General features: G+C 52.0%; 1 protein-coding gene across 1 annotated transcript; it reads right to left on the reverse strand.

Moving 5' to 3' along the window:
- Positions 1 to 11,105: 11,105 nt before the first annotated feature.
- Positions 11,106 to 13,913, reverse strand: TRIREDRAFT_104797 (glycoside hydrolase family 3; the record flags this gene model as incomplete). Its single annotated transcript, XM_006963313.1, has 8 exons — positions 11,106 to 12,459; positions 12,510 to 12,676; positions 12,738 to 12,867; positions 12,925 to 13,028; positions 13,098 to 13,320; positions 13,406 to 13,569; positions 13,644 to 13,726; positions 13,793 to 13,913. The coding sequence occupies 8 exons, from the start codon at positions 13,911 to 13,913 to the stop codon at positions 11,106 to 11,108; spliced, it is 2,346 nt and encodes a 781-aa protein (XP_006963375.1).
- Between the last annotated feature and the right edge of the window lie 3,237 nt (positions 13,914 to 17,150).

A 17,150-nucleotide genomic window follows, 5' to 3' on the forward strand; every position in this document is an offset into this window, starting at 1 on the left:
GATTCTGGGACGCAGCCTTTGTGTGAGATTGCTTGCTTGGCTTATAATCAGATGTCCTTACCGACGTTACCCAATCGAGGGGTGCGCAGATAAGTGCGAGTTTTACTGGGTTGATGAAGATACGCGACAACGTCCCAACGCCTGGATGAGACAGGTGGCTTGAGTGGGTTGATGGCGCTTGGGAACGAGAGAAGAAAGAAGAAGAAGTAGAAGAAGAAAGGAAAAAAAGGGGAGAAGAGAGGGTGGACCATCCCCGATCGTCTGATCTGAGAGATCGGCCGTTGTCAGCATTGGGTGAGCTGCCGTACAGTATAACAGATACGGTACTCCATGCATTTTGCGTACTCGCTTCGCGCACGAAAATTAGCACTGCGTCTAGAGCTGGGATGTAAGGGGGGGGGAGGGGCGCCCACATCCATCCAGCTTTCGGCGTGAGATTTACCCTCCGTGTGACTGATCGTAGATGGATCAGATGGGCCGATTTCCTGCGGTGAGGAGGAGACCGGGGGGGAGAAGAGGCTAAGATTTGGGGGGTTCGAGGAGTGGCTCTAGAAGGGCGGGCTGCCTTTGCGGCAAAGGGCTCTGCTGACCACTTCCAAGGTCTTCTATTTTCAGGCTGCACTTACAACTACTATTATGGACGGTACTACTACGAGACAGTCGGAGGACTGTGGTTCGTCAATAAGCGTCGGAAAAGCGCCCCCCTTTCCCCAAAATTGCTATTCTGAGAGGAGGAGGAGGAGTTGGTGGTGGTGGTGTTGAGCTCCCGGGTTGGGAGGATTTCTCCCTACAAGAGATTGGGAGGGAATCCAGCAATGGCTCTGGCTCCTTGGCGAAGGGGTGACTCGTTTGGCTTTTTCGGCTACAGTACGTGTCAGTATGGGCTGTCATAGGGTGAGGCCAGAGGGGGGCACCAGCGAGATGAAGGGCTTCGTTCTTTTTAGGCTGCAGCTTGCATCGAGGGGGAGGGGCGTCGGGAGGGCTGGAATGTCATCGAGCCTCCTACTACTAGGTACGGGGTCGCAGACGATGAGAGAACTGACGGGATGGTTTCTAGCTGTGAAACTGTCGGCGCCATGATGTCAAGGACCCGTGGGAATGCCTCCGCTGCCGGCCACATACAAGCTGCAGTAGGGAGCACCGTAGTGATAGTATGTGCAGAACGCCCACGAGAACGTTCTCCATACCACTACATACACGGACAGGACTCTTTATCTGTTGCACTTCTGCTTCTGGTGCCATTTCTTTCTCAACCACCATCATCATGGACGACTAATAAGCTGCCCAGGACTTCCGACGCGCCCCCCATGTACGAAGGACACTGCATGCAAGCGGCAGTATTGGCAAGGTGAAAGTAATGGGCAAGCATGGAGCACCTCGGACATACATACGGTATGTGACTGCCTTGTGGTTGGGAAGAAAGCGTCGTGTGACGCATCCTTCAACAAAAAGATATCTGGGGTTCTCTCCCAATCGCCGCCACACCCACCACCGTAGACAGTATCGTAAGCCCCAACCCAACGGATGATGTGAGTACTCGTACATACTCGAGTGTTTTAGCAGCGTTCTCTTTTGGCTTTTGCATACGGGAGATTTATTTTCAGCCACTGGGATCGAGCTGGGGGGCCGCGGCTGTGGCCGTTGAGATGTCAGCCGGACAATGCGCGATGCTACTAGTAGCAGTAGTCATCGTACTACTCTTACACCATGCAGATGCAGATGCATATAGACATGCCATACAAGGACGAAACGTGGAGTACATGTCGGCTGTCTGCGACCCTACTCGTACTTGTACTGGCATACACTTGGATGTTTCATTGGGAAGAGATGCCCTCTCGTAAGATTCCCCCCCCTTCTTAGACGGGGGAATGGAGGGCCGGGGTGTTACGGATTGGGACGTTGTGAGGGCGGGTTTGGGAGACGCATAATGTGATGTGTAAGATATGACAAGATGGGCAGTTGGCGAAGGAATAGTCATATCTCGAATGAGGAATGACATCAAGGGCCGACAGCCCTGCGCCCGGGAAATCCTTCTAGGACGGAGGTTGATTTAGATTTCGAACAATGACGGAGATGATCAGATGTAACGGAGCTGAGCTCCGAAGCTTGGGTGACTTGGAGGGAAGACTCTTCGGACGAAACTCTGTCTGCCACCTTGTTCGTCGATGATATCGAGGACGTGACGGGGCTTTCTGCTTCTTTGCACTTCCACACGATGGCTACAGGCTTTAAGGCTGCCAACGTCGTCATCCTACATGTAGAGGCATGCAGACGCAGCACTGGAACCCATCGTCAGATCACGATCTGTAGCATCTACACAAGACAAAAAAGACCCGTACCGTATTACTGCTATATCCGTACGCACTGCCATGCTCCCATCGATGCACGAACTAGTAAGTGCATGAAGGGAGGGGCGTCCGAAAGGCCTTGGCGCGACAGTTCCACTGGAATCGAATGGGAAGTTGAGGATTGTCATGCTGCCAGAAGCCCTAGTCAAGGCTTTCCATTCGTCCCAGGGCCGGGCGTAGGACCACGTTCGTTGTCGGTGCTCGGTCAACCTCCATTGGATCCCTCTCTTTTCTGCTTTGGTGGGATTCGTGATGTTCTATGTTTTGGCCGTGCGTCTATTGAGACTGGTGATGGCCGTGTGCGTGACCGGGAGGGGGGCTGGAAGGGGGTGAGATCTGGGGGGGGGGGGGGGGGGGGGGAGCTTTGCTTCTTATTGCTTACTGCCATGGGGAATCTTTGTTTGTCTTCGGAGTTTTGTCTCGAGAAACCGAAAGTGTGGTCTGCTACTTATTCCAACGCAGACCCCGTTCGGGCGTTCGGGGCGATGTTGTTTGGAAGCCAGGGGTCGTGAAGGGGGGCCTAATACTACACACAAGCAGATTGTGAGGCAGATTCAGGGCCTGGCCTGGCAGATCGATATGGTATAGTCGCCGAATACGCAGCGTCGTATCTGACAGTTGCCTCAAGGAGAAGCTTTTCTGGCAGCTCTTTTTGTTGATGACGCTCCTTTACTATATTTAACGCCAGTTTATCAATCAGATGGATTGTCTTCGTAGGTAGCAAGGGTATAGTAAGGTAGTAGTATTGGAGGACGGACGTTGGCTTTGATGCCTTACATAAGCCTCTGGAGGGATCGCGCCTGCTGTGGACAGACAGAGCAACTTGTCGGGCAGGAGCGAAGCGCGTCAAATCAGAGGCAGCTGCAAGGTACCTTTCTCTTCTTTCCTCTTTTCTTTCCACTTCATGGGTCATTCCTACCTTAGGTAGGCAGTCAACCTGCTCTAACGACACACCACTCCTCACGAAGCATCGTCTGCCATTTTCCTCTCTCCTTTTTCTTCCTCTTCCTACTGCTCCTCCTCCTCCTACTCCTCCTACTCCTCCTACTCCTCCTACTCCTCCTACTCCTCCTACTCCTCCTACTCCTCCTACTATTGGCTTGACACCCTCAACTCCGCAAGCTGCAAATAAGCGAAGTCCTGCTGCTCGCACATCCGAGAAGGCTGCCGTCCGTCAGCCCACGATTTCGCCCTGCGCTCCAGTCGAGTCAACCCTCGACTCGCGTCATCCTTCGAGCTGGGCATCTGATCGAGCCAGTCACTCGGCCGTGGCTTCTCGAATCCTGGGCGAGGGTGCGCGAGTAAGTTTTGGCTTCGGTTCGCCTGAAGTGACGAATATTTCTTCTCAATTGCCCTGTCTGTCTCTGATGCCCTTCTTTGCTTCTTTTGCCGGGTTGGAAAGCTGCCCAATAGGTAGGTACGGCAATATCAAGGAGGCTCTTGTCGACCGTTAGACAAGGGGGACCCAAGGGCGACAGCTGATACGACGCCGTTGGCCCTCGTACAACTACCTAGTCGCGTGGAGCGGCCGGGCCATCGACGCCGTCTCCAAGTCTTGGACCGATCCCTTGTCGATTTGCTACGGCAGATTCTCCCCATTGGGACTGGGCGACATGGAGCGGTGCTGGTGTACTGTGTGTACCTTTGACCACTTGACCACTCAATAACGACATACGGTGCATGCACCACTTAGGATTCCATCCACGCCGGCAACGGGGCAAAAAAGGGCACAGCGCCATTTCATTGACAGAGAAACGAATGGAGGTCAAGTGTCACACTGGCGGAGTGGGTGTGTTTCTTGCATTGTCAATCCCCGGCCATGGTGCTTCTCATCTCGCCCCGGCCTCTCTCCCTTCCCCTGTCCGGCCGAAACGATGAGCTTGATCTGGGCCGCGGCGATGACGCATTACCGCCCATGGTGCAGACGCGCATGCATGTGCATGTACGGAGTGGTGCTGCTGCTGCTGATGCTGCTGCACGATATCATTCGGACTTGAAACCTGTGCTGTACGAGCACAGAGCAGCAGTCATATTTGCAAATCGGTACCAGTCTTGATCGGCGGGAGGCTATATCGACCCACTCAACGCCCTCGCGATGGGCTGTGATAGCTTTGCATTATGCAGTTGCAACGGCAACCCTCCGGCTTCAACTCTGGCTGGCAACTCATAACGCCACTGGAGAAAACTTCTGGGACACGGCCGATAGCGCGCTTTCAGTGCGCCCGGCTTCGTAAAGCCAGGCTATCCCCGCTGTTCCCACCGAAGCATTGAGATGAGACGGCTCAAAACCGATGGCAGCTGGCGATGACGGCACAAGCATGATACTGCTGCTGGGTACCTGGTCCCCCTACCATTACAACTACGGGCTGTGGGCGCAATGGAGCTACCCATTTCCGCCGCGATACTGCAGGCATCGCATCTGGTCCGGCAAAAGCAATACTATGGCAGATTGTATTGTACGGTAAGCTGGGCTGTCTAGCCTCACGTTTGCAGGCCTCGCGGATCTGTTGCCTGCCTCCCGCTGACATCTCAGCCTTACCGCATCAATCAAAAACATCAACTCGAATCCCAGCAACTCCGATGCTACGCTCCAGTTCAAAGAGACTAACGATGATACGAAGACGGCCACCTTGTATTCACCTCTTTGCTGCGTCATGCCGTGCTACCATCAGCCACCACCTCCTGAGGGAGAGCAGACCTACCACTGGACGGCCAAGCACAGTTACGGATGGAGTTTCTCTCAGCACTGTCCCCTTGCCGTACCAGCCATCGGAAGCATGGGCATTTCTTACAGCTGTCTCCCTTGGTCAGAAAATCGCTCCTCGTTACGAAGTCATCAGCAGTATGCCCATTGAGTCGACGATGTAGCTCTACATACACATGTATGCTTGTGTTTTACCCTTTTCTTTCTCCACAATCTTCAAGGCCTCTTGTCCCCACTTCATATCCGACCTCATCTGAAATCGCACAGACAAGTGCGACCACTCAGTTATGAGATACCGGTCCCAACGTCGCAATTTGGGATTGGTGTCGGGCCAAGGACTGCTAGTTGACATTCAGTCAGCTACCTAGGTAGGTAGCTTTCATGATGCGTCTCTCGGAAGCACCAAGGACTCCGTGTGACAAGCACTGATGCCTTTGCTTACTTTTCCCTCGCAGGTGTGGTCCGGCTCCTATGTGGTCCAGGGCGTTAGATCAGCTCTCGGGTCGAACTCAGCAACTGGTACATCTAGTCTGCACCGTGCCCAGAGTCAAGGCTCTTTTGTCGATGGGAGACAGTTGCGTTGCCAGCTACTCCTTGACAAAGCCCGGGTGCGGCCACTCCGTGCATGAATGAGGAGATAATCTTTGGCGGAGCGGCGCTCTTGAGTAGTGCCTGTCGGCTCCTTACTCATGCGCATTCTGCGTTGTACGCTGCGATATTAGGGCGACCCTCCCAGCCTACGATCAGCTCATGAGTGGCAAGCACAAGGTTCGTAGCGGCAATGATGCTCGTCGAGGCTGCGCAACGCACGGAGTAAAGCCTCCATCGTTAAGGTCGAGAGATGACGGATGGTGTCCTCTTCTCGCCCTTCGATTCGTTCCTGGATCGCGCGCGAGGAGTCGAAAGATCTCGCTTCTACTGACAAGGACAAGGGACGGACCGACATCATGAGCTTGGAATGCGCTAACAGGGGGGCTTTGTTTGTACATACCGCATCGACCTGGCGCTCTCCAACAGCCTTGCCCTGCAGTCGACGGCGCAGATTGGGGCTCCGTAGCATCGGTCAGATCCCTCAATGCTCGGCCAACCTTGGCCTAGAACGCCCTTTAGCCGCTTCTCCAAGAGGGTTGGCCGAGGGGGGGTGGTGTGAGAGAGCAGCAGTGCAAATTCACGTCGTAACGTCGACACGTTCGGGTTCAAAGCCCGGCTTTGGCGATGCGGAGAGGCAGCGATGTACAAGTATCGTCTCGTTGCGTCTGCTCGTGCGCGCCTGTCGTCCGGACGTCTGTGTTCTATATGCACGCCCGCATCCCATATGCAAGCCTTCTAGGAGATCACACGGACATGGACAGCTAATCGCAGAGCTTATTGGAGGTTCGCCATGCAACATGCTTGCAGTGTTTCTCTTTTCTGATTCGGCCATTTGAGCCTCCCCTCTTCGATTCATGCAACCGCATTTGTCCGATGGAAAGCGTATGGTTGTCAGCCCTTGGGAAATAGCGTCCAATGAGTGGGATCGCTTCCCGTCTTCGTGCTCACATGTACGAAGACCTCGTCCGGCTTTCTCCCAGTGTGGAGTGATTGGGCAAAGTGACAGCTCCATCCGATGCTGCTCACGGAAAGAAGGGTGTAAAGCTCTGCTTTGCTCAAATTCTTAGCCTCCCTCCATCAGACTCTCGTCGAATCTTGGCACATGTTGTACGCCTAGTCGACGACAAGCTGACATGGACAAGCAGGACCGGCGGGTATTGGGCGACAACGGTCGTGTGCGCCGGTGATTTTTCCGGATTTGTCGATTCTCAGCCTCTGCTGCTTCTGATACGCTAGGCCGAGCTTTTCATCCTCGTCACAGGTACCCGGGGAGAGCTCTTGTTGGCTTCTACTGACCTCGAACAAACCCTCATCTTAGGCTCCTTGTGATCATTGGAAGTGCGCGAAGTGCAGACGCCCAAAGACTATTGGCCGTTGAGGGGCCGTCCCGCGCTGAAACTGGTTTTGTAAGTGCACTCTCATGTGCGGAAACATCATTGACTCGATCCTGATCAAGGCCCTGATATCCTGTCGTTCAGCATGACTGCCTGGGGGAGCGGCGGCGGCGATCAGGCAAGCGAATTCCACTTCTACCTTGGGTATGCCAGGAATGGACCAATTGCTTCGAGCTTCGTCCACACATATCACCTGCAATGTACTGCACAGGAGCTATCAGAGGCGAAAGTGTCGACTGGTGTGTGAGTTGAGAATTGCCGGGAGCACTTCACTTGTTCTGACCCTTTCGAGCGTCGTACTCTGATTGCACTCGCATCTAGGCATCTCGCTCTGCGATCGACGACTTTTGCCACCCGCAGGACTGCAGTCCGAAGCGGGAATTGGGTGCATCTGTGCCACTCGGCGGTGTTATTCTGCCTGTCAACTTGGGTCATCGACGCCCCCTTTCCCAGCGAGGCGAGTGATCCTGGATCAGAGTAACTGCCGGCCGCTTACGCGCGAAGCCACATCACATCGGGGCACCGGATTACTAGTCTCATCTCAAAGCATCATATCACATTTTGACAGTTCATGACAGAAATGCTCGAGATATCCTGGCCGAAATTCTCAAGGGCGGTGTCCTGAGTCTGATACAGGGCCACACGCCCCCTGGCGGGCCATTTTTTCCTTTTCGCTTCTTTCTTCCACCAGTGCTACTACTCGCTTCTTCCATGCCGCTGGTCACCCACACCCCTGCCACTGCTTCTTTTTGTTGCTCCCAGTTGGTGCTCCGTTCTACTCTGGATATGGACAAGACAGGCTCTCGATCCCATCGAGCTACGCATACCGGGGTCTAAAAGAGGTATCGGCAGGTGTGTAGTATGTACGAACCCATGCTGGCTTCACAAAAGGACTCAGAACATGGCGATATTTGTTGCACTCCGCCATTTCGCTCCTCCTTGTATCCCAACGGCTTCTTCCGAGATGCTAGTACTAAACGATTGCGACAACTACGGAGCAGTTTCAGCGCTGCAGCGGGCAGAGACTCGGCGATAATGCGGGTGCGCGAGCAGACGATATGTCTGTGCATCTAGATGGCGGTTGATCAGGCATCACGACCAGCAGCAGCACCACCACCACCACTACGGAGTCGCGAGATGTGAGATCGCCGGACTGTGATGCACCACTGCAGCGCCGCTCGATGGACGATGGCCAAACGTCACCCGTCCGGCCTCCACCAGACAGTACGCAGATGCAGACACGCGCACATGCTGCCGTTCCGAGACACGGAATCTAATGGAGCGGCCCAGATGCACTGAGCAAGCCTCCAGCCGCTAGTCTGCGCTGCAAGGCTCTAATATTACGAGCTACCAGGAAAATCGTACGATTTTCTGGCCTCTAAAGACGTGGGGGGGAGGATAGAGACATGTTTGTCCGCGCATGTCTGCGACCCAGGTGCTCCGTATTTTGCTCTTTTTTTCCTTTTTACCTCTTCTTTTTCCTTCTTCTTCTTCCCCAGCCCCTCCGGACATGGGCAAGCACCGCCTTTGCCCCAAAGAAGCATCGTGTCTTTGCCGGGAGCCGCTCCCTGACCACCAATGGCGATTGCGGTACGTATGTATGTACGAGGATGTACGATGCTATATTACTTGTACCATGGCTCTGGTAAGGGGCGCCGTTGATGAAATCGGCTTTGCCGAAAGGGATTTCTGCTGCTGCCAAGCGTCCAGGATGCCCAGTCCTTTGTTGAGATCAGAAAGTCATGGTCCTGGAACTCCCCAGCCTCCAAACCCCGGCCAGAATCTTTTGCCATGGGGGAGAAGAGAGAGAGGGCAGGGATAGGCCCTTGCTTGGCCCTGCCCGCTGTCAATGATGCCGATCGCTTAATCTAGCCGCACTGTTCATTGTTGCAAGGAGGCCGAACTGGGCAAGACGGAGTCTGGAGTTCCGGTACGAGATTTGCCTTGCCCTCGCCCATCAGGGCCAAGCAATTTGCGACGGAGGCCACTTTTTCTGTTTCGAGCAGTAAACGGTTCATGCGATCGTCGATCGTGTGACTTTTTGGGGTCCGCGCTGGTGGCCAGGGGTTCCCCTTCTATTCTTTCTCTGTCCCGTCTGTTCTGGCTCCGGCCTTGTCTGTCCGTCAGCTTGTACTCGTATGGAGTATTACGATACTTCACAGCAAGGAGTACTACATACGAGTAATACGCACTAGATGGCACGGGAACTGGGGAGCAGCATTTGCTTGGAGAAGACACAAGGCCGATCTCTATTCGCACTTTGTTGTGGATTCCAACGCCGCTCGCTCCAGATTCAGCCAGCGAACAGCTGCTAGTCAAGTCTCTAGCAGCGCTTGGCAGCTTCTCTCCATCATCTATCTAAAGCAGCCGGTCTGGATCTCTTCTTTACAGTACGATGTCATGTCGGGGGGTGGCCCAGAAGCGACGATGTCAATCGCACGGTAGACCGGCGCATTTTGCATTGAATCGTAATCTCGCCGGCACCATTTGGGGGGAGGGGGAGAGGATCCCATCGGAGATAGCAGAAGGCGTGTGGAGATTTATGGAGAGAAAGGAGATTGATGATGCTGATGACGATGATGAGGTGCTACCTCATATGACCCATGCACCCTGGTCTGACATGACCTATGGTCCTGAATTTGGTATAAAAAAAAAGTTCAAGTGACCCATGCTCTTTGCATAGTGATTGGTTTAAATCGTCTTTTTATGGAGCATAGGTCATCCCAGGTTTTTTATTAATGCATTTTTAATGCATTTTTATTATATTTATAAAGATTAACAGTTAAGGTTAGTGGTTAGTGGTTAGGGTTAGTGGTTAATAGTTAGGGTTAGTGGTTAACTTAAGGTTATTATAGTATATAATAGAGTAATATATAATAAGTTATTAATGCATTAATAAAACATTCTGTTTTATATATAAAAAGTTCATCTGACCCATGGGTAGCTTTGTAGTAGCTATAATTGGCTGCAGGCCTCTTTTTATGGAGCATGGGTCATGTCAGACCAGGGTGCATGGGTCATTTGATGTAGCGCCTCGACGATGATGACGATGGAAGCAGCTAGCAAGCATCTGCATCTCCATACGATACGACACGCATCTCGATTTGTCCTGGGCCGGGCCCATGATATTGACATTGGCTCATCAATCAATCAAAGATGGGAAAGAGCTTCTTTTGAAGAAGTGGCGTGAGTTTGGGGCAATCTACACGTAAGGTACCTATCGAACGCTGCCTCGTAGTAGTATTAACAGAGTAATACTGTACAGTATGCATGAAAAGAATGACGGCCGCACATGACGATGGTCCATGACATCAAAGCTAGCACGTCCACGCACCACCCCCCTTTGGACCTGGGTAATGTACTAAAACCACTACTATGTAGGCATCGGCTTTCTTCTAGAATCTGATGCTGATTCAACGTTTCATTGCATGTACGGAAGTTGTTTGGGAAGGATAATAGTATTGCCAAGATGGCGAGGGGGGTTGTTTTACGAGTAATGTGCTCGAGACTACTGTAACCCCCCCCCCCCCCCGACCACATCGCGGAGGCTCCGAACGCTCTGAAGAATTGAGCGTCTAACAAATCTATGCTATGCTAGGTACTACATACAGTACTGTACGCCCAAGAAAAAAAGTCTCCTGTTGATCGCGTCTCTAGACTGTGGCCTTGCATGGCGGAACATGACACGAGGCGGTGAAGATTGTTGTTGTTGTTGGATGGACGTTGGAGACTTTCCGTTGTTCGCATTGAAGCGAGTTTCGAGACGAGTCAAGTCGTTGGTTGGGCGTGTAAGTTTGAATCAAAACCAACAAACAGTTCGGCTAATGGTGCATGGCATGAACAACATGCAAAGTACAGCACAGTAATCTTCCCAGCACAAGTGAGATATGGTGTGCCCAATGGTCAAATCCAATGCCTAATACACTTCTCTTTTCGAGACTGTAAAGCTGTCTTCATCGATTCCCGCAGGTCCAATATCACCGTTGCGTATGTATGTAGTTTCGGCCGTGGTGCATCATCATTCGGTACGATATTGGAGTCTGCATTTTCTTGCCCTCCGTAGTACTCTCAGATGTCCAGCGTCCCATTGACATGCAGTCGTCTGCTGCTGCTGCCAACGTAAATCTTGTATGTGCCCTGCTGCAGCTGCCACTTCTGCCTCTCTACGCTCCAAACGCTCAAGTCTCTCCTTGTGAGATGGAACGTCACCGACTGCGACTCGTTGGGCCGCAAAAAGGGCTTCTCGAACCCACGGAGTTGCTTCGCCGGAGCCCCCGGAATGCCAATGTAGAGCTGTGCCACTTCGTAGCTTGCAACACTGCCCGTGTTGCGAATATCAACGCTGACGGTAGCAATAGCATCCCAGAGGTCCGTTTGCCCACCGCTGACAATAGGGCCTCCCGGCCATGGATACGTGTTTGCCCCTGAAACATGGTCGACAGACAGGTTAAGGTACGCAAAGGTTGTGTAGCTCAGTCCAAAGCCAAACTCATAGCGTGGTTCAATGCCCTCCTTATCAAAGTAACGATAGTCGAGATAGACGCCTTCCTTGAAGTCGGCCTGTGGAAAGTAGGCAAACTCGCCCGTCGCCTGTGCCGGATCGAGAACGACGCCATAATCGGTATCGTTCTTTGCAACGGTGTACGGCAGCCTACCAGAGGGGCTGGTCTCCCCATAGAGAAGTGAGGTAAGCGCTGGTCCGCTCTCCTGACCCGGCAAATGTGCAAAGATGACTGCTGTGATGTTTGGATGGTCAACAAAGCCGTCGACCAGCCGAATTCCTGCGTTGTGGAGGACAACAATGGTCTTGTTGCACTGGCTGGCCACTGCTTTGATTAGGTCGTCTGTGTAGTCGTCTTGGATAGCCGGCCGGTCGTTTCCTTCACAGGCGTATGCGTTGCCAAACACGATGCAGGCGTCAGAGGTTGGATCAACATCCGGCTTGTCGGATAAAAAGTTGTTGAATGTTGCTGTTCCATCTTGGGCAGCCCTCCACTTCAGAGCCTCGAAAGGAGAGATTGCCAGTGCGGGTGTGATGGCGCCAGAGCCACAGCCGCCAAACGTAGTACCATTTCTACCAAACGTGGCGAAACCGTCCGGTGAGAGGTAGTTGGAATTGTACGCCTCCTTACCGAAGATCCAGCTGTCGCTGAGTTGCTCATCCCTGGATGGACTGAAGAAGTCGGGAGTTGTGGCTGAATAGCCGAAGAGAGAGAGCTTCCGCGGCTTCTTCAGGGGTAGCGTGTTCTTGGTGTTCTTGACGAGGACATGACCTTCAATGGCGCCATTGAGAAGGACCGGTACAGCAGCAGGATCTCGCGCATCAACAATTTCATGAGAATCCAGAACGTTGGACGGCATCCCGATTCCCGGCTTTGGAATGCCGTTGTCCTGGTCGAACTGATACCAAGTGGCGATGATCCTGTAGGCGCGTTAGTATATGCAATTCTTGATAACTCTCATTGTCTTTACCTCGTTGCCATATCCGTTATTCGTGACTCGGGCAATGAACCATTTTTCACAGCCTCAACCAGATGCTCGCCCCAGAACTCGGCCGGCCCAGGCATGGCCATATCCATGCCAGCTTCTGCAGAAGCCACTCCAGCATGCTGAGCAGACCAGTCGGAAACGACAAACCCCTTAATTCAAAACTTTGGGTCAGTGCCATTGAGTAGAGACATGAAGGGAGTGGCTGCACACCTGAAAGCCAAGCTCAGTCTTCAGAAGGCCATTCAGAGTCTTGCTGTTGGAACAGCCGTACGAGTTGTTGATACGCTGGTAAGAGCACATGATGTTTCCGCTGCCCGCTCTCACAGCGTCTTGAAAAGGCCTAGTGAAGTCATCAGAACTTCATTGCAAAGGCAGAAGAGAAGCGGTCTATACTTACCATAAGTAATACTCATGCATCGTCTTGTCGTCAATATTTGAAGAAACAGCAGAGACGTTCGCTTCTGGCATGCGATGAGTCTCCTGCTCGTTGAGAATGTAATGCTACACGCATGGTTATCAGTAGCCAACTTTCGGGGGACAGTCGGTTGTTACAATTAGGAGACGACCTACTTTGGTACTCGTGATAACGCCCTGTTCCTGGATGCCAGAAACGGTCTCGGAGACCAAGACTCCTGCCAGCCAGGGGTCAACGGAGAAGCCTTCCCAGTTTCTCCCTCCACGTACGGTACGCCCAGCAGGGCCAACCACGGGCCCGAGCAAGACATTGACACCCTTCTTTCTGAACTCGGCACCCATGGCAACGGCGCGTCGGAAAGCCAAGTCCTTGCTCCAGCTGGGCGCGGTTAGCTTGATACTGTAGCTTGAGGGGGGGTTTGGGGGCACATGTTCAACTCAAGTAAACCGACTCGGTCACTCACCTGGCACCCACATGGATTCCACTGGGGAAGCCACTGACAAAATCCGTGTTGCGAAGGCCATTGCCAGCATCGCTGAGGCACATGCCGGGGAACTTGAGACGCTCGATGGCGGGAATCACGCCGCTGCAGGTAGTATTGGGCGGGACCCCAGCGGTGAGATTGACCTGATGAACGTTAGACGAGCCAGCCCTGCTTTGTCGATTGCACGTGTCTTTGTGTGGCCGTCGTCGTTGCTCACCTTTTCCTCTAGAGTCAACTGGCCGACAAAGGCTTTGGCCTTTTGATACGCCGCCTCCCATTCGTTGCCACCAGTCATTTCAGCTAGTCGTTGACGCCATCAGTATCATGGTCTTCCCATTTCATTGAAGAGAAACCGGTAGAGCATACGTGATGGATAAACAGGGGGCGATTGGCCGTAGAAGTGAGTGTCGTTGGTGATGACCTTTTCTGCGGCATCTGCCCAGTGGGCAAGGCCCGCAAGCAGGGCAATCTGCTTGACAGCTACCATGATGCCGATCCGTTGGCGGCAAACAAACTATCAGTGTAAGAGGCACGTTCCACTGCCGCCGATGAGTCGAGTCTGCCGTCTAGGTCGTGTGGGTTCGAAGAGGGCCGGCTGACTGGAAAGAGGCATCGACCGCTCGCAGGACCAAAAGACGGGAACTCGAGGGAAGAGGCAACAATATGGTTGGTATATGGCTCGCCTATCGCAAATCGGACCCCAGTAGCCAGAGAAATGATACCATATATTCCCTGGCGGACTCGTAGCATAAGGGAAGTGAATCAGAGGAGACGCACAAAGGGAGATAGGTATGTAGGAGTCAAAGAGGTCGATATGCTTGTTGTGCTCGCCCTGAAAGCCGGGAACCGAGACATGCATCAACACCAAGCAAGTCACCGAGAAACATCATGAACGCCGCCTCTTTTTCCGCGCATCTCCTCAAAGCGGCCGTGTTGCTGCTCTCCGCTATGCGTGCAACGTCGGCCACGGCCTGTTCGGGTCTCTGCTCTCACCGCGAATCTCGGGTTTTGCCAATACTGCCTAAATTGACCATCTCTCGACTCGTCACGGGGCATTTGGGTGGTGGTATTGGCACGTCATATCATCACACCACGTTATGCCGTCTGCCGTGACAGGAAACAGAAACTTGCAAGTGCAACCCGCAGTCGGGCAGTGTTGTCATCTGTTGCTTGCTTGCCAGGCTTTACTGCTTTCATGTAGTTCCTTCCCCGCGAAATAGAAAGTCGAAAACGGGGAAAGAAGGCGGGAGGAAGAAAGGGGAGGTGCGGGAAGTGCGGGATGGGAATTGCGGCACCCGATTGGCGGATTGGCGAGGCTTGGAAGGTTGGAAGGTTACTTCCTGTTCGCGTTTATGCTTGATGCATGAGCAGTCACGGCGTTGTTGTGCGGGGTTGGACGCGACGGGGATGATCCTGGTATGCAATGACGTTGACGCCCAGCAAGTCTGTAAAATCCTATGTTGAGATGGAGGTTGAGGATGAGTGCGTCATTTGGACCTGAGAGTGAGATGCGAATAGATGGTTGATGGCATTTCTACAGGAAGAGGGGCAAGTGTTGGGGAAAGGGGGGGAGAAGTCGGGAACGCAAGACAATAAATGAGTTGCTGATGGAGGAGCCAGGTTTGAGAACGAAATCATGCGTTGATTAGAGACAATACTTTCTCTCTTCCCGAGAGAAACTGTAAAGTAACATGCCGCTTCAGATCCGATCCCACGACAAAGTTCAGAGGAGGCCACACAAGAGGCCCGCATCCTGACACGCCCTTGACAAAGAAGTCAAGGGATCATTCTAGTCTTTTCATGCTCTATTCATAGCTGAGATATATGATAGCTTAAGAGATCCAAGAATGACGATTCTTGCTAAATACAGAACGGATCAAAGGGTGTATACTCTGTGATCAAAGGAGAAGGGGCGGCATTTCGTTGTAATATTCTATTCACAAGCACAGGTAGCTGATCAGAGAGCCATACTGTCTCTACTCATTCTTCATTCTTTCGTTCCTCATACAGGGGTAAATGGTCTACATTACTTATACACACCCATTCCAGCTCATTCGGAACCGTACTGCAGAGTCATGATTGCACCGTCGCTAAGCAAACTTGGATTGAAACGAAGTAAACATTTTTTTCGGCGGAGCCACAACCAGTCTCACGGCATGTTCAGCCTCGACGAATGAACGAACACTCGACAGGCCAAGACGGAAAATTATTACACGCTTCTTTCCTTCTCCACACGCAACCACCATGTTATAAGTGGTAACAAGCAGTTTTTGCCTATCCACGACCTCCCTCGCAAGAAACAACACAAACGGGGCATGACAACTATAGACTTCCTTTAGAAACACATGTTATTCCTTTTCAAATCAAAGTAAAATAAATAACTGCCCAACTAAATGAATCAATAATAAAAGATGAAGAGGGTAGATTAAAGATCTGCCCTATAAAAATAAAGGAAGAAATGAGAAAAAAAAAAAGAAGTAGGCAAGTAGCAATTGCACGTTTCGATCGTGCGACCTCCGGGTTATGAGCCCGGCGCGCTTCCACTGCGCCAAATTGCTTTCCGTTGAAACTTGCCAGGCGGACTCGAGGCCGCGCTAGTTGGATGTCGAAGGGCAGCCGTCAACCCAGCTATAAACGTTAGGTACAAGACATCCATGACGAAGCGATTAAGTATTACATTACTAGGTACTACTTACCTAGGTACCTTTACCTTTGAAAACCCTGATGAGGGAATCGCGCATATCTCCTTGGCTTCCTTTTTTATGTCTCGGACTTTTCTGCGTGCTTCTTCCCTTTGCGTTGAGACTTCTTTTATGTGCTCCGTTGGGGTTGCGAGGGTTTGGTTGCGCGTCAAAAGGTCAACCTTCCCGCTGACTTACACACACCTCCTACAGTAGACGAACTTTGTGCATTTCACAGCTCCATACAGCCCGATCTTGCCATGAGCATGATTAGATTCTCTGAGGCGCCATCAAGCTCACAAAAGCATCCCCTAGAGCTTTGCATGCCAATCAAAGAGAAGCGCCAAGCGCAAAATAGGCGTCAAACCCTCGCTCACTATATAACCAAACATCACTACACAGGAAAGCCGCAGACTCTTCAATACCACATGTCATCTCCTATATTGGCAGACCGGCCAAGTATACTAGGTAGTGCGTTGGGCCAGATAGATGATAAGAGCCAAGAAAAGAGAAGATTTAGGTATCATTGATGAAGGAAAATATGTATATCCACCAATCCTTCTTTTAACCCAAGAAGGACCTCCGATCCCCTCCTCGTCCCCCCTTTCCCCCTCTTCCTCGTTTAGACACTCTGAAAATACAAGATAAAGATCTTTCTGACAACGTCGATACCAACCCCGATTACACAAAAGAAAAAGAAAATCTGAAGCAGGCTGCCTCCGTTTTTTCCATCCAAGTCTTGCAACAGCCCGCCGTCTCCTACTCCAAAGCCTCGAGACAGCTGGCTGGGGTAGACAAAATGAACAAGAATACAAACAAATCAAGACAAATACAAAGGTGTATAAATAAAAAAAGATCAACGGAAGAGTGGCATGCCCCCGCTCAGTGTATATGTGTGTACCGAGAAAACGCGTAGAGATGTAGCAGAGAGAAATTGTTGCCAATGGATGAAAATGAAGGTAAAGCCGTGATATGCCATAATCATGCATGTAAAATAAGATAAAACTGGGGGAAACCGAGTGGACTCCGGCAGCCCTATGTCG

Source organism: Trichoderma reesei (genome assembly GCF_000167675.1).
Source record: "Trichoderma reesei QM6a unplaced genomic scaffold TRIREscaffold_4, whole genome shotgun sequence".
Lineage (NCBI taxonomy): Eukaryota > Fungi > Ascomycota > Sordariomycetes > Hypocreales > Hypocreaceae > Trichoderma > Trichoderma reesei.